Source organism: Montipora foliosa, chromosome 6, assembly GCF_036669935.1.
Source record: "Montipora foliosa isolate CH-2021 chromosome 6, ASM3666993v2, whole genome shotgun sequence".
NCBI classification, from domain to species: Eukaryota; Metazoa; Cnidaria; class Anthozoa; order Scleractinia; family Acroporidae; genus Montipora; species Montipora foliosa.
The window spans coordinates 4390953-4415724 of NC_090874.1; the positions used below are offsets into that span (position 1 = coordinate 4390953).

A 24772-nucleotide genomic window follows, 5' to 3' on the forward strand; every position below is an offset into this window, starting at 1 on the left:
GTCATGACTTTGCGATTATATTATTAAATATGTGATTTATCGCGAAGTTGGTAAACTTGCGATAAATAAATCGCAAAGTTCGTAAGATCGCGATTTATAAATCGCAAAGGTACTTCAATGTGTTATTCATAAATAACACAAAATATAGGTGAAAAGTACTTAAATAATATTTTTACATTTGGCGCCCCATATTTTTTATTTTTACCGCCAGCTTATCACGTTCGTCAACATCCACATCCACAGCCTGGATACTAACCCACAATCTTTCCATCTTTAACAATCAGCGAACCAAACGGTCCCCCGAACCCTTTAGATGCACCTTCTTCGCCGAGCTCGATTGCATGGAACATGAATATCCATAAATGAATGAAGGGGGTAGTTTCCAAAGAAACTGTGGTGCTGCGTCGGTGGGGAAGTAGTATAAAAAAATTTGGTTTTATCAACGGAGTTGATAATGTAAATTGACCACCGTACAGAGATTCTAAAAGCTGACGTTTCGAGCGTTAGCCCTTCGTCAGAGCGAAGGGCTAACGCTCGAAACGTCACCTTTTAGAATCTCTGTACGGTGGCCAATTTACATTATCAACTCCGTTGATAAAACCAAATTTATGACCGGGCAAAGTCACGCAAGTGTCATCTGAATGTTGTGTGACCTCCTAAGGGGGCTCAACACCAATGTGGCGGCCGGAACACAACTTTCTTCGGTCAAATGCGAATTAGGGATATTCTAGAACGTGACAATTGTCTTAAAATGACCCTAGTTGTTTTATTTCGATCTCCTAGTCCTATTCCTCAAGAGGATGATTATCACAAGGTTGTACAACTACAAGTTTGCATTCCGAATTAGGTCGTTTTCATGTTACGTTAACGCCGCCATGTTGGTGGATGAAAAAACAATCCTTTTGTTCGTCTAGTGTTCAATTATTGTACATTACATCATTGTTTTATGTCTGTCGGGATTGGTTGCAAACCACCTTAGATCTAAAATTAGATATTTTTTCAGGATTGCAAACATTTTTTTGTTATTTAAATTTAAGCTTAATGTGGCAACCCTTTTCTCTGTATCCTCCAATTGCAAGTCATTCCTTTTTCTCATATCAGGTCTATGCTACCAAATGGCAATAATCAAGTAAAATGATTATTTTAAAAAGTTGCTAAAGAAGAACATACCAACCAAACTGAAGTGATCAATCGATTTTCCTAAAAGATTTGTTGTTGTTAGGTTCTGTTGGGTAATGGAATGAAACCTATCTCCATCCCTGTACTGTCATTCAAGTTTAATAACCTGCACGAACTTGCCCAAAAACTTCAAGAACCATGTAAATACGGAGGTAAAGCATGACCACATTTTGAACCTTCGTACAAACATAATTTCTGATTATTACTAATAACATCATCTGGAAGATGTCTACATGTTTTACAATTTAGGTATGGTGCTTACAAGTCAACGAGCTGTAGAGGCTATAGAGTGCTCTGTGAATGAGTTTATATCGAAGGAAGGTGAGAAAATATGTGCTCGACAGCCACATTCCACTTGAGTTTTTTGACTATATTTACCTTCATTATGATAGCTCCATGAATTCCAAGCCCACCTGGCCAATTGCCTTTTTCAGTAATTAATGATGCAGACATTCCACAGTAGCACTACCACATATGTAAAAATTCCAGGCAGGTGTCTCAGATAGCAGTGAAACCCATAAAAAATATATTAATTTTAATGTCATTGAATAAAACATAAGGTGAAGCAAATGTGCTTCAAAATTCAGATACTCCTGGCAAAATTTGTCTAAGCAGCGAAAACATTTTCAATAAACCTTCCCATCTTTATCTCTAAAGCAAGAACCCATGTACTGTAAGTCTTTCACTTCAATGCATGTGGAGACATCAGCAGTAGCAACAGTGGAAATGTTTTCACATAAGTTGGCCTGGGGATTGGGAGTTGGTTCCAGGCTTCTCAGAAACAATGTTATTAATTAACCCTTTCACCCATAAACCAGCCATACTTAGTATTTTACTGAGTCTGTCTAACGCCAGACGATCTTACTCATCAATGGGGAACCCCCAGGAGTCAATGGTGTTAAATTAACTTATTTTAATTTCGTTTTTCATGCTAGAGTCAAACAGAAAATTTAAAATAAGCAACAAACTTTGAATTAATTTTGAAGTCCAAATGACAGCAATGTTTATGACAGTGGCCTACCACCAGGTTCCCCAAATGTCCCACCCTGGGGGAGCAAAAGTTGAAAAAGGGCAGACAAATGGCCAGGGTGGGGTGGGGAAATGAGTGGGCTTATAATTATTGTTGATGGAACCAGTATAATTTTATTTGTTTTGCTCTTATTAATCTAGCTCTTTAAGATGTTTCAGTGGACCACTACCCTAAATAACCTATTTAATTTTAAGTAAATTGTTTATTATAATTTCAACCATGTTGTGGGGTGTGACATGGTTGACTATTTTAACAATGTTCGACCCGTAGCCCGCAAGGACTACAGGTCAATAGCCCATGAGGTGAAGCCAACTAGTTGGACAGAAAAGGCAATAACAAAGTTAGCGAATGCAAGTTGAAGAAATATTTATTTGGCCCGGATAAAACAAAAGAAAGCATTACGCTTTTCGATACTCAAGGACTATTACTAATAGTCATCTTGTAGCGTAGCCAATCAAAATGCAGGATTTGCATTAGTCCACTAGTTGGGTGATACTAATATTGTATAGTTGGTGGCTAACCATGGTGATCAGGCAAGGCAGAGACAGCAGGCCACAGGTCATTATGCTTGAGCTCTAAATAGCTTTTAACCATGCATTAGTACTGGGGTTGAATTGTGTTAAGATTGTGGGCTCTTGCCTGTGACATGATTTGGTGATGAATAACATGCAGTGTTGTAAGGACTTCATTGTTCAATTTTTATGCTTAGGATTTTTTTTCTGTAATTCCAATTTGTGAAAAATGAGTAGCATTTTAGCTGTAGAGCACAGGTGCTACCTAACACAAGCTTAGCGTGTTTTCCGCAGTAAATATACCATGCATGTATGTATTGATAATGAGAGAATTTTTTTTTTTTCAGTCTGGAAAAATAGCATTGCAAATGTGTGGCAACAAAGAGCAATTTTTGTGGTTGGGAAAGCCTCTGCGAAAGCAGGTATTTTTTTAACATTGCTATATATTGTTAGCATATTATTTTACAGTCCCTCCAGAACAAGTAAAGACACCCTATTTAGCTCACTTGGATGATGCTGGGTGTCTAACAAACTCTTGAGGGACTGCTAGAAGTCTGAACTTCAAAGAAATGAATGAGATTTATCAATTTTCCTCTAGCCACTGAAAAACTGGGGTTACAAAGTACTGGACAGGAAGCTGGGAGTGCAGAGGCTCTGGTTCCAATCATTTTGCAGTGTAAGAATACGTCTGAATTGCTTGCTCCATTGTACCACCATCTTGTTGCCTTTTTAATGGCTGCTCATTAATTGATAAAGGTGTGCTTTCTGTATGTTTATTCCTTCTTCAGCTGTTAAGCCAGCAGGCAACCCACTTCTCTTTCCTTGTGGTAACATGAGAAGGGAGACAATCCCAACTGAGATGGAAAAAGCAGGTAAACAGCTCCTCTTCAACACGTTTTAAGGTGCCTAATCCCTTGACCTATATTGATTGACCCCTGGGAGTGAGACAAGTGAGGCTTAAAAGCTTAGCCTCAAAAGGGGATGGGGAGCCCAGCAAGTCCAAATAATGTAATGCCACCCCACAACTATGGTGATCTCAGTATTAAAAGGCTATCACAACACAATACTCAAGTGCATTTTTATTTTTATTTTTCAAGTTGCATGCATTCATACACCTTAATTAAAGGTAACATAAGCAGGAAAATAACTTTGGATATTTGTCTGAGGTTAGAATACAACTATTACTACAGGGAAAGGGTTAAGATTAACACACGAGTCAAAGCCTACTGCTCTAACCACTACCTAATATTTTTAAGAGGCTTTAACTTACAAGTGTTTTTCCCAATCCTTGTTTGTCGTACTCCTCATACTGTACAACACAAGGAATGGAAATGAAATGAAACAGACAACATTTTGTGGTCTTGTTGTCACCTGCTCCTTAAGCCGTAGAGATGCAAAATGTTCTTCACATTCCTCTTCTTTTTCATTCCTTGTCCATAAAAAAATGTAACCCAATTGGGGAATAAAGCATTTCCAAGAAAACAAAATCAAGCTGATTAGAGGCAGAGTAAGCAATCAGCTTTATCTAAGCATGATGAACATTCCTGCTATTCACATCTTATTAATGCCAAGTGTCTTGATCAGAATTTTCATGATCTGAATTAGTAAGCTCCTTATCATTTCAGTCCAAAGGGAAACCACTCATGCAGACAGCGAAGACGCAAAGCTTTTTCCTAACCTGTCTCATGTTTTTGCAGGGATACCTCTTGATAGTGTTCAAGTTTATAGCACGTGTGCAGATCTTAACATAAAGCAGTCTTTGGAAGATTTGATCAAAGTTCAGGTAGAAATGTCATTATTTATTTTATTTTTTGCCTTTCCTTGGGGAAAACTATTTTAAAAAAAGTACTGTAACAGTAACATGAAAGAGACACTGAATTAATTAAAGACTAATACACTACAAGATCACAATGTTACTGTGACTCTATGGTGTTTATTTTTTGTTTATGAGCAATTGTGTTGTGTGAGTTAATCAATAAATGTTTCTGCTGAAGTTTTTCTCCACAAAGAAAAAGCCAAGAAAAGCTAATCCATATCAATTTTATTGCAACTTCCTGCAATTTCCTAGGGCACTCCTTCATATGCTGTCTTTTTTAGTCCATCTGGAGTTAACTTTACCGCAGACATTCTTTCCTCTATTACCGAGTGGTGGAACAGGGTAAAGGTACCGTATGTTTTTCTCTTTACAGTTCTACACCTCCCACACCTTCTTGCCAGACACTGTTCCCTGAATGTCTAATGAGCTAAACGTTAAACTGGTACTGTAATATTATTACTTCACAGCTTGTGGCGATTGGCAAGACAACAGCAGAAGCAATGAAGAAGAAGGAATGGACTGTGAGAGCAGTCGCAGATCAACCAAACCCCCAAGCTTTAGCTCAGTGTATTGCACTAAGCATGCAAGAATAAGATTTTGACACAGAAAAGGAAACACGAGTGCACATGACTCAACAAGCTGCTCTATGTACTGAAGTACCTGGGATGACAACTTGTACAGAATACATGTAACTCCTAACAATTCCAATTTCCAATCTTATCTTTGCTGCATGTCAAATCTGTTGGTGCAAAATTAATTAAACTTACTATCATCCTTCACATAGAGTAACAGTCTTGACAAATATGCTTACATTGTACATACACAGGACTAAAGTTTTACATACATGTACAATGTATCTGCTGTACAATGCGCATACAAAGGTAGATAAGAGACATTATCCAACAAGAGTTATTGCTGCACTGAAACTCTTTTAACAGTCAGAAAAGTCTGTAGGTCAATTTGAGAAAGCAAGACTATACAGCTGCTTTCCTTTGAACACTTGTTTGCACCAGTTCCATGACATCTGTATGCTTATCTGCTTTTCTGCAACCTGTCAATGATCCTCTCCAGTACCCGCTTGGCCTCACACATGGGAAAGTTTCTCATGTCGTAGTACTGTGGAGCTAACTTCACCAACCTGCCCAAAAGACAAAAACTCAATGTTGCTCACAAAGAAAATAAAAAGCTAAATGAGCTACAGATGAGTTGTAATTAATTTTCATGAATAAAGTCACTGAAACAGTATTTTACTCAGTCTAACACCAGACGATTTTACTTGTCAATGGGGAACCCCTGGGAGTCAATGGGTTAACAAGAACCAGTCTAGTTTGAATACTTTTCCAACCATTTTAGGTGAATCTCATAAAATCATAGGATTAGTCATTACCAGACTTCTTCAGCCATTAGAGTCATGTCCAAAATTAATGCTTAATTAAAGTACCCCTGTGACAATCACTTCCTTTTTTTCTTCAGAGTTTGAAAGTGTGTTTGCTTAACACCTGACTGGCAAAATTTTGAGCTCTGACTTTCATGGTCTACCATTACTCACGTTCAAAACTGACCGATTGGACCTCAGAGGGTTGGATCCAAGTAAAAGTGATGTCAAAGGCTCACTAGCTTAAAATTTTAGTGTGTGAATGCAGCTTTTATATAAGCAAAACCTGAGTTTAAAAGCCTGAAAGCGAAAAACTCCTGTATTGCATATTAATTCTGCGGTGTGCACATGCATTGCATTCTTAAACTAGTGAGCCTTTGATGTCATTTTCTCCTCAATCCAGCTTTCTCAAGATTTTAACGGCGGACCATTAAATAGGAAAATTCCAGTTAAAATAAACAGGTGACTTTTTGAAATCAAGGCCTAAAACTTTGGTTGCTTAGTGTTTAGTTAACAAAGATTTGAAATCCAAAGAAAAATAAGAATTGATTTTCCGGTCACACAGGCACTGACAATCAGCAACAAGATCTGTTTTCACATTTTAGTGTTCAATTGGTAATCCGAAGATCCAGATTTAAGATCTAAATCTGGATTTTTCGATCGAACACCCATCCTTGGGCCTTAGGTACCAAACATGTCTGACCAGCATATTCATTTCTTTGGTAAAAACATAATGCATCTTATTTCTGAATGGCAGGCTTTTCTTAGGTGGGTTCAGTGAAAGTTACAATGCAGACCCCCCAAGGTGCCTTCTCCTCTTGCACTTGTCAGCCGCATACTATTCTTTATCACCTTATTGACAGCCCTGTATAGCTCTAAGTTCAATACCATGGTTATAAATGGTACAAGTTTTGGGATTAGCCTTAACCTTGCAGAAGCATTTGACAGACCAATATCTTGCCAAAGTCACACAACAGATTAACAGTGTAGCACTCAAGCAATCATGCTAAATAAGCCACACTGACAGCATACTGAATAAATAATTATTATAAATAGCAAGAGAATCCCAACCAAGGATTTGGACCTTACCAATCGGCCTTGATGTCGGTGCAGGTCCGAATGTAATTCTTTGTGGTCAAGACAAACTCATTGTACAACACCCATTCTGGCTTGTGGTCCAAGCAGGTTGATGGGTGTAGCTGTACAACCTGAATAGCAAAAAACATTCTCTCACACTTTAACTTAACCCTAGTGTCACAACCCTCTTTTAACAGTGAACATATTTTCAATTAAAATTGTTATCACAAAAGTTACAACATAATGGAAAAAATAACTATAACTATTTTTTAGCCTCACTTTTATAAAAAAATATTACTACATGTAAGGCATGACTGAGAGAGGACATAATTATAATTATTTTACACAAATAGGTCACTTGCAAATGAATGCTGTCATGACCATTTTTTAAATTTTAGTACAGCCAAATGCATAGACTTCTTATTAGGGAGCTCAAAAGCAAAGTGTTTTTAAGCCACAGATGTCAACAAGAACTGGTCTTTTTTTATCCAAGGGCATTGATGTTGCCCAGGTATTCCTGTTGTAAATTGTCTCTATTTAAAGACCCACAATCTCCACTCGCTTTTCAGAATATTTTTGCTGCTGGTATTTGTCACAGCCAAAACTAAGCTTAAAGTGTTGGCTGAAGCTTGGGTAGATCAGCTGCCATAGACCAAATCCAAAAATGGTCACAAGTAAATTAAATTTGTATTCTTTTGTCTTTGTGAAAACTCGTCTGACTAGCCCCGATTTAACAGCCAAAATTATTTCAATCTTACATGTGTCAATGAGGCCAGTCATGCCAATTAATAATTTGGTTGAGGCCATTTTTGCATTTGGTCAATGTTTTCCTGCAATCTTCAATGTTTGATTTCGGGGAGCAGCTATTGGAATGTAAATCTAAAGCTAAAACAAGTAAAGTAGTTGGAAGCAGTTTATATTGGTAGAGATGTGCTCGCTGTTTTGCCTACGGGGTATGGAAAATCTATTATTTTTTCACATTCTACAATGAACTCAGGAAAGTCAAATATTGACAACTTGGCTGCCCGCTTTTTGGGAGACACGTGACCAACCTGAGCCAGGGTCTCTCTTCCCCTGCCCCCTCTGGGGTGGGGAGATCAAAGACACTGGGAACGAGGTTGATCATGTGTTTGGACAAGACGTCATTTCAAAACAAAAACAAAAAGCTGTTTTTATTTCTGGGTGAATAGAGGCCTTTAAGATAAGTGACCCTTAGCCATGCAAAATTTAATGTGTTGACATTGGGGCAGGCTAAAAGGGGTAAACCTTAACTACTACGGTTGTTCGAAAGAAGTTCTCACATTGTTTCTGTAAACACTCTAACTCACCTGATTATCCTTGACTGTGAGATAGTGTCCAGACCTTTCCAGATGAGCTACCTGCTCGGCAGAACAGTTAAGTGGGAGAGCAGGGTGGGGTTCACAGATTTTATGATCAGTATCTGAGGTACTTCAAATGAAATTACTATATCAGTCAGGGGAACAATGCCCAAATAGGTCATGTCTGGAACTTAGGGAACCTCAATTCCTTAGGGGTAAAAGGGTTACAATGATGGAAACATATGTAACGTTTGTAAGCAAACTTACTTGAAATTTTTGCCAAAAAATGCCTTAAGAAATAAAATTCCCCCTTCTTAAATATTCGTGACTTACAGAGTTTTGCACAGTAACAGTAAGGCAACCATAACATGTCACAGTTAGTAATTTACAGTGTAAGATAGCAGCACATGGGAAATTTGAAAACAAAAATGTGCAATTCTGAAATTTCAAATGCTTTCTTTGAAAAAGTTTCAAACAAATTTGAATTTTAAAATTAGTTCCTGTGGTTTAAAGTTTTTTTTTGGTTGGAATGGAGATACCCTTAAAGTTATAGGAGTCCACCCAAAATGTAGATGTATAAAGTGTGCACTGGTGAATCAATAACATGTTTCTGATTAAAGGCAATCACCAGAGATAAATAGCTGCAGAAAGCAAGAAATTTATGTTCCCCTGACTGTAGGCTTAACTACCATTTATTCTATAATAAAACCAGCCCCAAGACCCTTGAATAGTTGTTGTATCACTGAGAAGTCAACACACAAATTTAAAACAAAGTAAGTGCTCCTATGACAACAAAAATTGATAAACTTTTCTTTTTCTTTGGGTTTCAAAACTATTTAACTGAACACTACATGTAAGCGACCCAAGTTTTAAGCCATGACTTTATAGCCTATTTAATGGTCTGCCATTACTAACTTCAAAATCTTGGCAGAGTTGGATCAAGGACAAAATGAAATCAAAGACGCACTAGTTTAGGAATGCAATACATGTGTATGCGGCTGAATAAATATGCAGCACAGGAGCTTCAGGATTTCAGACTCAAAACCTCATGTTTTGCATATTTAACAGGCTGCATTTACAAGCTGAAATTTCAAGCTAGTGAATATGTGATGTCATTTTTTCACTAGATCCACCATCTGAGGTTCAGTTTTGAATGTGAGCAATGGGGGACCACGAAATCCAAAGCTTACACCCAAAGTAAACAGCCTTTGGATTAAAATTGAAGTTTAAAATTTTGCCAATTGGGGTGTTAAGCAAACATAAGATGTGACCTTATTTAGGACAAGGGGGATTAAGGTGAATAACAAAAAAACGTGTTTTCTATCGTTTTAAACGCAAACGCGTTAAAACACCGTTTAAACGCATTTAAACAACGTTTAAACGCGAAAAAAACGCGTGCGTAAGATTTCATGTCGGAAAAGCTTTACACAAACGACGCGTTTAAACGCTGTTAATTTACCTCAAGTGAGCGCATAATTAAATGGCTGCTTGCTATAATATTATTATTGGGTGTCATCTGGGGTTAACTGTGATTTATTTAAACAGTGCAGCTCGACAAACCATCGAAATCTTGATTGTTTTAGTCGCTGCAAGTACTCGGAAAAGAGAAGAAATGCGAATTAGTCCAACCTAAACATGCCTAAATTGGCGGCGTTCTCTGAGGAAAAAACAAAACACTCACTTAGCGACTCTAACGGTAAATCATGAGCATAAACAATAGAAATTTGTTTCAAATGAAGTGAGGAATGTACAAATGAATTTTCAAGATGGTGTTAAGCACAAGTTTGCTTTGATGTGTACCCTGTGATTAGCGAGGGTCGTCAGTAGGTTTCTCTTGTCATGTGCGATCCTGTTTTAGAAATGTACAACAGAACGTTGATTGTTGAATGCTGTTCATGTTGGTCTTAGTAGAGTCGCAAACACTTATAAATCAATCAAATAAAATTCTGCATTGGGGTTACCAGCTGAGGCATTCTTCACATGCAAAACTTACTACCATTTTTCCTTGATTCATGTTTGATCAAGGCAGTTGACATGGCGGCTGTCCTCCGACTCTGAGCGACGACCCCGGCGACGACCAAGGCCCAAGTAACCGAACGAAGATAAAACAACTCGTACCATCATGACAGGGCTCAACTAAAGCTGCATTTAAGAGTTACGTTCAAGCCATTAGAAAAGAAATTGATCGACGACTCGCTGTTTACCGCTCAAAAGAAATAAACTGATCCACATATTTGTCGCGATCAGTCACGCAACCTTCCGAAATTTTAGACTTTTTGGTCATTTAGTATTTGTCAAAAGGAGACATCAGTTTGTTTAATTTCCTGTTTGTTTATGATTTGCGATAATGAAAAGGGGTTGAATAGGCAGATAGTGAAGCGCCAAGACACGAGCACGATAACTTGCAACAATATGATAGCGCTTTCAATTAAACCTCTGAAATAACAAAAAAAGCAAAGCTCTGAAAGAAATGGATCATACTTCTCTGAACCCATCCAACCTTCCCGAAACATTCGCGGGTAATTTGCATTTGGCAGAGGAAACCTATTTCATGAGCGAACGAGAGCAGATATATTCAGCGTCTTCGGCCAAAGCTTAAACTTCGAGCCATTAATCACACCGGAAGGTACCGGTCATAAAGATAGCGAAAAACGGCTCTTGCTTTCGTTAAATCGTTCGCTACTTCTCCCACAGTCCCACAATAATTATATTATTATAGCGACAACTGAAAGAATCCGTAACAAATAAATTAAGACTATCCGATGGAAAGCCTGTTCGTGAACACCAAGGAAGTTCCGAAAAAATCAATTCGCTGATCAGAAAAACCGGTAAATACTTGCGATACTACCAAATGTTCGCGAATCTAAAAACGTTCCCAGTTTCACTGAATCGCTCCCTACTTCTCTCGCAACTGGATATTTAGGTTTCTGTTTCCCCACGATAACAATGGAGAGAATTGCACAACCCAGAAGTATTTGGTCAAGTCAATGCGATGTTTACTTTGTCACATTTCGATGAAATGTTTATGTGATTCGCTCATTCTTTGAATTACGTCCTTCTGAAGGTGGTTAAATGTTGACAGCCTGTTTTCTGTAATTTCTATTTTCGAGGCATTATCAATAATGGTACAAACAATCCAATTTTTTCGTCGCTATGGGGCGAAAACCTGATTTTTCAGTTGTTGCGGGGCGAGCGTCACGACATCGTGACCAGTCTACTCGAGTGATAACATATGACACATCCCGAAGGCTAGCGGCGTCATCACTTCGATTCTGCTTCATTCTGGCGACGTGCTCTTTTTGTCGCCAAAAATTCCGAAGAGGAAAACACGAAGGAGGAGAATGTGAAAATTTTAAAGAGTTTAAAAATATTAAAACAAGCTTGAGACAAATGATTGACCAGCCTCTTGGTGAAACCTGATGCACTAATGGAAACATTTTTGAAGCGTCGTTCAGTGGTTCGCGTTTCTTTGAGCAATATCGTTGGCTCTTGTCTGCAGAATCCGTAGGCTCAAATGCGACGGCTTGCTCCATTCTTAGGAAGACTCGAAAACCGAATCTTCTTTCCTGCGTGTGCTAATTGTCTGGTTGCCGTTGTTGATAGCACGAGATTCGTGCACTGCAAGTGGGCTAAAGTCGGTGCGCATGAGGCGCTCACAGAAAAAAGGATAGTAAATTATTATAGACGGAATGTGATTCTTACTGCAATGTAAAAAGGAAAGGCAAAAGGTAAGTTTGCTGATGAATTGATCACTGACACAGTGGGTTGGAAGACGTGCACTCTAATCTCCGCATTTCATATTATAGAACAGGTAATTTATTCATTCAAATACAACTAAATTAGCGTACTTTTCAGCATACGAAATGCAGTAATTGAAGCGCAACAGAGCCGTTTGTTTAAACGCGTTAAAAATCTGTTTAAACGCACAAAAAATGCGTTTCCACGCGTTTCGACGAACGCGATTAAACGCGTTAAAACGTTGTTTTCTAAATTCACCTTAATCCCCCTTTTACCAAATAGGGTCACAGATATCAAAATCTGAAGGAAAAATCATAGGAGCACTTCAAAACATAAAACAATTGCATAGTTTTAAGAGAATTCTCCAAGCACAGTACTTAAGGAAGTTAGAAATTTTATGATCACCTATGTTTTCGGATTGGGCAGAAATTTATAGCATGGTCAAAATAATGAGAGATCTTTGAAGTAAAATGAAAAGGCAGGTCAAATGACTGTCATGACTGTGGCATTCAGTATCATTCAATGGAATAAAAGAGAAGAGCATTCTAGCCGAAAATGTTTGGAGAAATAATGACTGTATTGTTTTGAACACTGAAGCCACTTTCAGCAAGACCTGCAAGATGTGACAGTACCTGCATGAAAAATCCAGCCACCAGTGCCTTCCTGATGTTAACGTAGTAATCACGACTATTGAAGTCTGTGCTACGGCGTGCCAGGTTAAACCTGTCCATGATTCTGGTGAGTTGATCTCTTACATTATCTGCAGACTTCAGAGATCGGTTCTGAATAAAATTGTCATAACACCACTGCACATCCTCATGGCCTACAAGAAAAAAAAGAGATTTACAACAAATGCTTGCAAATCCAAACACTAAAAAGACGTTGACTGGACAGAAGCGAGCCAATCTCTGTGACATTCCATATGTACATATACATAAATCCCAGGTCACGCAAGGTTGGAAGAAAGATACTGCTGCACAAGAAGACAACATTTAGGCAAGTAAAGTTGGCCAAGTTACAGCTGTAGCCCTTTTTTCTGATCAATTTTTTGACAACCATGGATGCATTGTAAAGATGAATAATTATCATGTTAAGGGCTGTGGCTCTTAACTACCAAACTGTTGCTATGTACCCCTTCAAATAGTCATTTCTTGAATTCCTTTAACTTCACAGTAGTCCTTTTTTATCAAGTGTGTTCTATTTACATGTGTAACATTTCTTTGTATGGTTTGACTCACAACCACATACTTAAATCTGGAGAAAACCCTGTGATTTTGTGAAATAGATGCATTATGAATGATGGACATATTGAGTGATTTACTTAACCCATGGACCCTTGGGAGTGAGACTTACCAGATTTTACTCTGTCTAACCCAGGGTTCTCATTAAGTGCCGGCAGCCGGCTAAAAAACCGGCTACTTTAAATTTAGAGCCGTCTACTTTTCGGTCATAAACTTGCTATAAACAATGACAAAGCGCTTCTCCCGCCGCCTACTTTTATATTTAAGCCGTCTACTCCAAAACTTATTGAGAACCCTGCTAACCAGACATTTTTACTCGTCAACTGAGGGCGTGTTGAGGCATTTGAGGTGTAAGTGGGTTAAGCAGTCAAAAACTACAGTGTATGTCCCACCATTAATAATATTTTATTTATTTGATGGCAAGCAAGGAGTACCATTTCTTCAAAATTAATGTACTAAGAGCATTATATCACATGATTTAAAGTTGTCACTATGAAACGCCATGTCAAACAGATGACTTTCATAATTGGTCTGGTTGAATCATTTAATTGAAGTAAATTATATCATGCAGTACAGTATTAATAGTCTTACATACAAAAACTGCAATATACATGGACATAAGTCGGAAGGACTAAGGTGCTGAGACTCACTTTGTTTGTAAGCATGATAAACATTGAGCAATGTCAGGTGATCCCCATCAATGTGAGCAAATTTCATCTTTGCTTCATCAGCAGCTTTCTTTGCTTCATTTGGCCTCAGGAACACTTGAGGGACTACAAATGATAGTAATAATTATACGCTGATGTAAGTAGATTGCTACAGTACTTCTAAAAAAAATCCAACAGAGATTTGCCTGCATTTACACAGTTAGATAACTTCAGAACTGCTCAGTAGTTACAGTACATAGGTGCATGTCAGTGTGGTTGGGAAAGAGAAGGGGCTGCCGGTAACTCATCATGTTCAGTCATCACATATTGTTGGACCAAAATTAGATATTGCAAGATCAATATTAATTCAGATTATAGTCATGCAAGACAGAAAAACAGACTGTTAAGTTAACCTGCTAGAATTGAAGTGCAATAAGCATTTCATGTATACCCAAAGATTGAGTCCTGGGACCATTGTCATGCCAAATAGTCTGCTCAAATTTGCATGTGTCCAGTCAAAGCAGTGATTTCAAAGGGTATACAACTGTATGTCTGCTGCTGAGCAAGTACTGATCAACAATCGTTAAAGCTAAATGGCGACTTCAACACCTTCTTTGGATTGAATCTCACTGGTGTAGCTGTGACTTAAAATTCCAGTAATACAGTACTGACAGAGGTACATGCAGGATGCAAAGCCATGCAGTTCACTTCATTTGATTCTAGCATCACATCTGACGGAACTACTCACACTAATCAACCCTTTGCCTCCGAATGGCCAATTCAAGATTTCACTCTGCAACTTAACCTTTTCACCTTTTAAAAATATTCATTCAAACAGCTGCTTAGACCAAACTAATGCTACATGTATTAAAATAATTACCTGACAACATGGCTGTAATGGAAAGAATTTCATTGGAGCAGTTATGCTCACAACTGGCAATCACCATCTTAGCAAGCTGAGGATCCAGAGGAAACTCAGCCATCATGGATCCAAGGGCCGTGAGGTCACCATTGTCATCCAATGCACCAAGGTAGTTCAACAATTCAAGAGCTCTCATCAACGTCTCCGGTGCTAAACAGAAAAAAAAAAACAATGTGAAATATAGAGGATACTACATGGCTGCGCAGGGATACGAACCGAAAGTATTGTGCTGAAAGTATCGCTCACTTGTGAGAGATCCTTTCATCACGAGGAGATAAAATTTGTATCCCCAAGCGGCCATGTAATGTTCTGTTTATTATATAGATATTGATGAAATGTCCAGATTTAAAACAACTTGTTTTACTCATTTTCGGTCCGGTCATTTTCAGTCCGGTTTACTCATTTTTGGTCCGGGCCAGGTTTTGCCAACGGCCTTAGGATAACGATATTTCAATTACTAAAGTTCTTGAATTTTCGTTTCAGTACGTACGAACTCCAATGAAATTTTGTTGTTAGATTTACGCATTTTCGTTTCAGTACGTATGCACTCCAACGAAATTTCTTTGTTAGATTTGCGAATTTTCGGTTCAGTATGTACGAACTCCAACCAAAATTTTGTTGTTAAATTGGTGAATTTTCGTCCTACGTTTGAATTTTCGTGTGGCTCAGCAAAATTTCTTTGAAAATTCCGCCGAAAAATCACACTTCTTCACCCGAAATTTCGGCGAAATTTTGAGAGAACAATAAGCAATTCGTTTGCATTCTTTTTGCACAGTACTGCAACTTTGTACGGTAGCTTAATTTTATATTTAATTATATTTATTAACCTCTCACTGAGTAGACAAAAAGATTGGTCTATACAAAACAATGATAAAGGTAATAAGAAAATGTTGAAATAATTATTAAAGGCAAAAAAAAAAGCTCAGTGAGGAACAATCACAACAGGGCATGCTCCAATTAAGTGAAGGCCCCTTGTGCCCCATATCTTCAGATTAAAAGAAAATTCATGGGGCGAAAGAAATGGATTTTCATAATTTTATCTATTTTAGCAAAAGTAACTGCAAAGTGACAACTGCTTTAACCTTTTATTTCGAAAGGGTGATGGTGAAAACAAGTCTCCCAAGTATTTAAGTCGCAGAGGAAAATAAAATTCAGTCACAAATGCGACTGTATTGGTTGCAATTTCGAGCCCTGTAACATTTTAACAATTGAACGTACCAGGAGGATCCATGAAATCAAAATGCACCAAATCATCAATACCCAGCTTCTTGAGCTGCAACACAACTGTACCAAGATTAGACCGTAGAATCTCGGGGTAAGTGTTGTCTTGCATTTCAGTCTGGTAAGCTTTCTCTGTATAGAGCCTGAAACATTTGCCAGGGCGAGTACGGCCAGCACGACCTGCTCTCTGCTGTGAACTGGCTTTTGAGATGGCAGACACTAGCAGAGACTCCACACGGATTCGAGGATTGTAAACCTAAAAACCAGGTAGCAAAATTGAGAAAAACAATCAAGGGTTCACAACAGGGTAAATGCTTGAATGAACTGTTGCCATCCTGTATTCTTTAAATACGAATTGTTAAGAATTTACTTGGAAAAATCAAAATTATGAAGAAAACAAAACACAACTTAACTTTCAATTAATTAATGGTGGGGACATAGTTATTAACTGGTCAACCCATTGACACCCCAGGAACAAGGCTGCTGCCTAAGAAAATTTTAAAGGGGCCCTCAGAGATAAACGCTGAGAACTTAGGAGCTCAACATATGAAGTGAAAGGTGTTGCTGTAAAAAATTAAGGCGCCCAGAGCTATTCTTTGGGAGCCCCAGGCTACCGGGCTCCTGTTAGGCAACAGCCTTGCAGGAAATTTTGAAATTTGGGGGTCTAAGAATACAATTTCTGTATCCTGGAGTACGAATTAGTGTAGTTGAACAGAATCCTTTGCATTCTATACAGCTGCATGCAATGTATCTTATCTGTCGTCATGGAAAAGACCTTTAGTGAATGACCTATTCTCACGCTTCAAATGTAGTTAGCAAATCAGACAGCTACCAAGTACTGGACTGCTGGACCACTGCTTCAAAAACATGTACTTGGTCTTAGATTGCCACCTTTGACGTAGCAACACATCGAAAAACAGGAAATTAGAAATCACTGCCAAAATTATTCTTTTTCTCAATCATGAACTAAACTTTACTGATCCAAGGCTCATGTTCTGTGTGAGTGTTTCTCATGTTATTCATAAAATCTGGGGTAATGAAGGCAGTCACACAAGCAAATTATTTTAGCAATGTTAATGCTTACTCAAATCCGTGAAGGTTTTATTCTTTTCATAGATAAGAAAAGTGCCAGAATCCTGAAATCTCCGTAAATAAAAATGAAAAACCTTTTGTTTTAAATTCATTTCATGGGGAAAAAGTACCACAAAGTGGTTTACCACCAAATGACCACCCCGATCAAGCACTTACAAGTTTAACGGGAAAATAGTTTTTTAGTGAACCTAGATGCTGTTGACCTTTTCACTCCTGTGGGGTTCCCCATTGATGAGTAAAATCGTCTCGCGTTAGAAAGAGTAAAATCTGTAAGTCTCAGTGACCCTTGCAGGAGTCAAAGGGTTAACAATACAAAATAACAAACCTTTTGTTTGGAAAATCCAGGATCAATTACAAAGACAACACCATCAATAGTGAGGGATGTCTCAGCTATGTTAGTTGAAACAACACATTTGCGACCAATGGCCCCATTGGGTCTCTTGGGTGGGGCCGGATCAAAGATACGCTGTTGCTGAGCAGGAGGAAGAGTGGAATACAAGGGGATGCAACGCAGCTCTCCAATTTCTGGACCTAAGTTATCAATTTCCTTCTTCAGCCTTTTACAAGCTTCCTCGATTTCCTGAAAGAACATTGTTGGTTGAAAAGAAAGGTGATCTCCTCAGTAATAATTTTTATCATTCACAAAGGACAGAAAATTGGCATGATATTCTAAGCTGTACTGCCTGCAGAATATTCTATCAAAACAAGAAAAAGTAATATTATACCTCCTGCCCGGTGAGAAAGAGCAAGACATCACCCTCCACCTCCTCACACATGTGTATCTGAACCACAGTTCTAATGGCTGCTTCCAAGTAGTCCCGCTCTGGTTCAGGTGTGTAGAATATCTCCACAGGGTGTGTCCGGCCAGGTATGGTCATGAGCGGAGCATTGTCAAAGTACTCTTGAAACTTTCCAGCATCTAATGTGGCACTCATAATGATAATCTTAAGATCGCGTCTTTGACGAACAACCTAGAGACAAAAAATTAATTATTTCATCAGACAAAGAAAAAGATAACCCATACTTAATTTTGACCCACAAAAAAACATTTGCTTAGTGACCACGCAGTCATTTTCAGAAGGAAGTATGGACCTTATACCCGATTCACACCAAACCTTAAACATGTTTAAACACAGTTTCAAAGTGTTTTCTTTTAAAATCATGTTTACTGATTTTTGTCAACTACAAATTTAGCACAGGTCAAAGCATGTGTTGAAACAAACCTGAATCTCATGGAAAAGCCAGTCCTAAATGTACATTTTTCTGTGACTGAGTTTTATTTTGTTAAACCCAGTTTAATATTAAACATGTCTTGTTGGTGTGAATGGGGTATTAGAGTCATGTTTCCACGATCAGTATTTAAACAACACCTAGGATATCAGCTGTGCATGTAAATGTATATCACGTAACATTTATAAGGAAGGAAGCCATCAATTGGAGACAAAAGTGTTGCTAAACGAGAGTCAAACAACTCCATGGACAAAAACACCATGCAAGTAATAGAGGGCAACAAAGCAGTCAGCCATTTGCCTCGTGAGTTCTCCTGAAAAGCATGGTATTTTCTGAGCCCAATATTTCGGCAAAAAGATGCAGCTCATACACATGTGTTTATGGTATTTGTTTACTCTTTTGCTCCTAAATTAAACCGCAAATGTTGTTAAAATAAATGATGCTGTTTAACGGAAAATTGAGATTCAGCTCTATTTTTTTTGGCTGTGGAGATCTACATGTAGATCATTTATCAACTGGAGCCAACAGTTCCTACAGCATATAGATTCCTTGAAACGTTTTCAGATGTGATCGATGGAGCTTTGACAGCCCATACATCTCGATTTTGATCAATGAATCAATGGGCATAACAGTTTCGAAGAAAATTATCATTTTATTTTAAGTACATTTTCAAGGGGAGGAATAAGACTTAATTTTTTGTGAAATTTAGAAATCTGAAAGGGTACTGCAGCAGCAATTAAGATGAAATAGATCGAACATTAAATATTCTTGAATATTAATTAGCTGGACCCCCCAAATTTTTCAAGGAGTCAACAGGACCCCCAAATTTGAAAACTTGGATACATCTCTGCAAAGATTTGATAGACCTAGTGGCCACAATAAATTTTACTGTTTAAGTACCTCTTTTAGTAGACCCATCAGGATGTCAGTAGCAAGAGTTCTTTCGTGAGCTTCATCAAGTAAAATAACAGCATAACGGTCCAGAAGAGGATCAGTCATGGCCTCTCGTAACAACATACCATCTGTCATGTACCTACAATATTAAGATCATGTCACTTGACTTCAGAGTTACAAATTATTAATCATTCCACTAAGTTCTCACCGACATGTACATGTATTAGCCTCACTGAGTAGCAAACTACAACTCCTGGGAGAGGGGGGGGAGGAGGGGCTGCATTCAGGAGTCAATGGGTTATGAACCTCTACCACCAATCCGAAACTATGTCCCCTTTAACCTATTGACCCTGAAGGTGAGACTTGATAGATTTTACTCGTCAGTAGGTGGTTACTTGCCAGGGTGGTTCAGTCAGGGGTCAATATGGGTTAACCGCCATTTAAAGTAGTTGGTACAGTATATCAAAATAATAAGCTTACTTTCAGTGTACTGTGCACATGTGTGCACAAAGAAAATTAATCCTACCAAAGCCTGGGACTCATAAGAGAAACGCCTACAGAAATTTGCATTCTGCAGCCTGATGATACTCAGACCTTGGTGTGTACCTTTGTGCAATGAAAAAAATTTCTTGTAACAGAATTGTGTCTGCTATGTACTGTAATGTCCAAAATGGGTGGGTAAATTGAAAGGAGGGGGAGGGGGTTTGCTAGAATACAAAGGAAGGAGTGAATAATGTGATAAGGGGCAATAGGGTAAGCATACATGTACATTCCACACACTACAACGTACATGTAGTTTTTCTTAGTGATATGTTGTTGACAGGTGCCTGGGGTTAGACTGTGGCTCAGTTGTCATGGTGACCTCCTAGTCGGTGAGGAGAGTGCTACCTCCTTTCTTGCTACCTTTATGGCACCTACTTCTGGTAAATTAGTTTAGTGTTTTAATTTTAACAAAAGTACTGGTAAATTAAAGTGGCAACTGCTAACCCTTTTATTTCGTAAGAGCGAAAGTGAAAACTAGTCGCAAATTTGCAACTTCTCCAGATATAGTCACAAAGGGAAAGAATTCAGCCACAAATGCAACTGTCAAGGCTGCTGCCTAACTGTTGCCCAGTCCGCCTTATTTGTGAGTGCTGGCGACCAAATTTAGCCTGAACGGGCGGCCAACTTATCACAAGGTGATCCATCCTTACTTTCTTGCAGGAGATTAAATGATGAAAAAAGTGGTATGGTTGGAGAGAACCACATCTAAGCAAATTCCACAAATAAATGACTATTTAACTTGTACATACACACGTTAAATATTGCTAAAGGCTTTTGTTGCATTACCACCTGGTTTAGTGTTCGACACTAATGCTTGCCCGATTGCCCGGGGCAAGCGAAATATATCCGTGGGCAAGTAAAACAACTCTAAGGCTTCCCCGATCAGGCAATCAGAATTTTTGTTAGACTAGTTTTTTGCGGAACGTTTTGATTTGCAACGAAGAAAGTAACTAGTAATATAACGTAGTCACCGTGAACACTATTAAAAAATAGCAAGGTTACATCTCTTTGCGGCATAATTTAATTTCCCTGTTTAAAATATATTGGTACAAATCACAAAATAGATTTGAAGAATCAACACATTCGTAAGCGCCATCTTCCTCCGAGCGAAAAGAATGTTTGTAACAGTGGAACCCAGTTTTCGCACGGCCAAATACGCTACGACACTTCTTTGATATCGAACAAGCGCACATGAAAATTCTACCTTTTTCGCACAATTTCAACCAGCTTTGAAAGGCTTCAGGAACATTTTATTGGACAAATGGCATTTAATTCAAGACCAACCTAATCTCAGAGAGATATTCAAGGAATCTCCCTTTATCTCTTATAGAACAGGAAAATCGCCTAAAGATACGCTTGTCAAAGCAAAACTGTGAAGGCTACCAAAACACCATGGACACAGAGCAAGAGTTGCATTGTTCTGCCTAACCCATTTTACACACATTTTACAGAAAAGTGTTATTTTTACAAGCCTCCTTTGAGTTTTAATGGAAAACTGGTCTTTAGAAGGTGGGCAACCGAAAAAAAGCCACGGGCAACCAAAAACACAAAACTGGTTGCCCAAAGGACAAATTAGTAAGAAAGTAAGTGTCCAACACTGTGGTTGCGCATGGAAAGTAGGTCACAATGTGATTACCAAAATTAATATGGAAATGCTATGTCTATATCTTTCGTCTGTTTTCATTTTATGTACGCAAAGGCACTTGCAGAAAGGTACGTGACAAAGGAAACATGTTCATCCCATCAGCTCTCAAAAGGCTTCCTAGTAAAATGTGGTATAGTATTATTTGTAAAGTGATTTTTTAAATATTACTTGTTTTGGTGATGTCTACACTATTGTATGTACAAAAATTTTAACGTGCCACATGTGCGAATCTCCTTTTTCCTGCGTTAATTGCTGAAGGTTTACTTGGTTTTTTGCTTGGTGACAGCAATGGAGCTCTCACAACAGATAAATACTTTTTACTTCTCGTATCATCATTTGGAACTTGAGTAAGGTAGGTAGGATTACATAGTCATTTCAGTGATACAATTAAACATGCATTTAAGTGATGCGATGCTGTGTCTTCCATTGATCACTGAAGGTTCTTCCCTTTGTTTATAAATATTATGTTTACTGTCAGTTTTTTGGCAAGTCATCTGTGGCACATTTTACAACTTTCGTGTAATTATAACAAAGACAGAACACTTGACTTCATTAATTAATTCTGGGCTCTTGACGAAACGACTCTTAGGCTGTAGCCTTGACTGTAATGGTACTTTGGGCCCTGGGGGGGGGGGGGGGGGGGGTTTTATGGAAGTAGGGGTAAGGGGGTGGGTGAAAATTCCAAGTTTGTTTGCATTTTGTATGTTCGGTTGAAGACTTTTGCCGCCGCTTTCTGTTTACCGCAGATCGTTCGCTATGTGCATGGAGGCTTGACTCCTTATGAATGTGTTTCCAAGATATTTTGGTGTATTTTGGATTAGGGCTCTTTATCAATAGAGTCCTGGTAATTCGGCAGTTATGAACACTGAAGTCGAGAAAACATCAGCGGTGATAAAAAATCGCGCATACACAGGGCTCGAAATTAACGAAAAAATCCAGTAGCATTTTGCGATAAGATACGAAAATTTGGTCGCAATCTCGCAAATTTTAGTTGCAAAATCGCCGCACTGCATTGTGTTGTCAACGGTTTAGCAAAAAAATATGAGCCCGCAGTACTTGTGTGTAAAGAAACTGCTGAAAATGGCGAATGATCGAAGGAATGGAGCTGTGCACGTAACATCGCAGCTAAATTACTATACAATTACGCTACCTTCAGAGAAAATTCACCCCGAGAAACAAAATAATTTTGTCATTTATTTATTTATTTTAGCAAAAGTAGCAGCAAAGTGGCAACTGCTAACCCTTTTGTTTCAAAAGAACGAAGGTGACAACAAGTCGCAAATTTGCGACTTCTCCAGATATTTTAGTCGCAAAGGGAAAAATTTAGTCGCAAATGCGACCATATTGGTCGCAATTTTGAGCCCTGATACAGCGGAAGCGATCGTGAAAAAGACATGTAATTTGATACCGAATGTCTGCAAATGTTTAAGGCGGCCGTGTGTCAAAAGCTTTTGTCTAACGCTATTGTTTTGCTTTTGAGAAGTCTCACCTCACCTCAAGATTTCTGATCAAGATCCTCAAAAAAAATTTCAAGGGTCTTGAAACTCGAAACTCAAAACTCGAACCTCAAAACTCGATCCTCGATTCTCGAAAAACATTGAGGATCGCAGATAGAGTTTCGAGTCGAGACTGTCAACTCACATTTGCACGGTACTGTACATAATTCATTTTTTATTGTCAAGAAGGGTTGAAGGCAAGATTGATTTGTTCTACTAACTTGAGAATTGTTCTTGGGCTTGTACAATCTTCAAATCGAATGGTGTAGCCAACTTCCTGACCAATAGTCACATCCAATTCATCAGCTACACGCTGAGCAACACTCATGGCTGCCACTCTCCTAGGCTGTGTACATGCAACACACTTGCGCTTGTCCACGCGAGTTTCCAAACACCACTGAGGAATCTATAAAGATGAACTTATAAGCTCAAACAAATTGATCATTTTATGTTGAGTACATATGCAGGGGGAAGGATAAGACTTTATTTTTGTGCAATCTAGAAACCTGAAAGGGTACTGTAGCAGCAATTAAGAGACAATTCATGTAGACTGAATATTAATTCTTGAATATTAATTAGCTGGACCCCCAAATTATTGCAATAGAAAACCTGGATACATCTCTGTTGTGGTATTTTTGAAAGTAGTCTATCATCATCGGATCCCACTCCAAATCATGAGTTACGTGTATTGTAACAGTTAACAACCTCTATCCAAATTATATACCTGAGTAGTTTTCCCAGATCCTGTTTCACCAACAAGAACAAAAGCTTGGTATTCTTTCATGCTATCCAAAAACTTCTCCCTGTATTCCCACACAGGTAACTCAATCCTCTTCCTCAGAATATCAAAATATCGGTCTGTGAAAAGTTTGCCATTGAAAGGGTTGATCTTTCCCCGCATGTTGCTTGGATTGCTGGGATGAAAGAAAATATAGTAATAATACAATAATAATTATTATTATTAGTCATACCATGTCTGTAAAAGAGGTGGTGTACACAAACCCAGGTTAGATATTAATTTTAATGCTTTTGCTGCAAAGGGGAAGGATTAAAGAGTTGAAATCATCTGGCATTCCAAAGAGCGGAATCTAAAGTGGTATTATTAGGAGAGAAAAGAGAGGAAAAAGGTTTTCATGTTGTGAAAGTAGGCAGTTTTTCGGTGGAAGTTCACGTTGTTTCATTGGATTGCTGTACCTCATTCACATACAGGAGTGCCTGCTAGCTTGTCACTTTTGGAAGTACTAACCTTTGTTTAAGTGAGCTTAAATTTACGAAAAAAAGCATTGCTCTTTTTACGGTTAGACTAAAAGGATTGATCTTTCAAGGAATGTTGCTCGTTTCACGGAGTCTGAGAGACTGTAAGCTTACATTTTACAGTGGTAGTGATTATTAAAACTAGCTCTCTTTTCACATACTCCTATGCTGGCTTAACTTAAGAACTCTCATCCATTAAAAATCGAGGTCGGACCGTAAGTTTCACGTTAATATTAGCTCTTCTTTCAGAATCAGAGATGATTGCTGCATCGCCGATTTGCAATTTTTGACGTGTTACCTCAACTCTTCTTTAATCCTTTTCGCTGTACTCAGCAGGCCAGAGGAATTCCCATCGACGTCCAGCCTTCTTTTTGACATCTTGGATTGATAAAAGGAATACAACTCACAAAATCCTCCGAAAAAAGCTCTTTTCACCGCGAAAAATAATCTGCCATTATGCCGGCGAAACGAGAAGAACACGCGCTCAATTCTCCAACAATTCCTTGCGATCTTATTGACGTTCAGCCTCGTTTCTAAAACG

At 38.4% G+C, this 24772-nt stretch overlaps 2 protein-coding genes across 3 annotated transcripts; one reads left to right on the forward strand and one right to left on the reverse strand.

Annotated features, from left to right (window-relative positions):
- The first annotated feature begins 656 nt into the window (after positions 1-656).
- On the forward strand, positions 657-5144 carry LOC138006394 (uroporphyrinogen-III synthase-like). The gene is made up of 9 exons (XM_068852691.1): positions 657-814; positions 1223-1331; positions 1429-1500; positions 3069-3143; positions 3320-3397; positions 3510-3593; positions 4419-4504; positions 4790-4885; positions 5005-5144. Exons 1-9 carry the CDS (start codon positions 710-712, stop codon positions 5128-5130), a joined length of 831 nt encoding a protein of 276 aa, XP_068708792.1. The 5' UTR covers positions 657-709; the 3' UTR covers positions 5131-5144.
- LOC138006393 (putative pre-mRNA-splicing factor ATP-dependent RNA helicase PRP1) lies at positions 3788-24734 on the reverse strand. 2 transcript variants are annotated; one of them, XR_011123892.1, is made up of 13 exons: positions 24530-24732; positions 23702-23891; positions 23199-23383; positions 19300-19432; positions 17895-18140; positions 17495-17749; positions 16075-16333; positions 14815-15006; positions 13938-14060; positions 12679-12869; positions 8318-8438; positions 7002-7120; positions 3788-5675 (listed from the first exon to the last, which is right to left on the reverse strand). XR_011123892.1 is itself a non-coding variant. In XM_068852690.1 (13 exons), exons 1-13 carry the CDS (start codon positions 24607-24609, stop codon positions 5570-5572), a joined length of 2130 nt encoding a protein of 709 aa, XP_068708791.1. In that variant the 5' UTR covers positions 24610-24734; the 3' UTR covers positions 3788-5569. The 2 variants fall into 2 exon arrangements, 1 of the variants encoding a protein (XP_068708791.1); XM_068852690.1 differs by having other exon boundaries at positions 8318-8368; positions 24530-24734.
- Between the last annotated feature and the right edge of the window lie 38 nt (positions 24735-24772).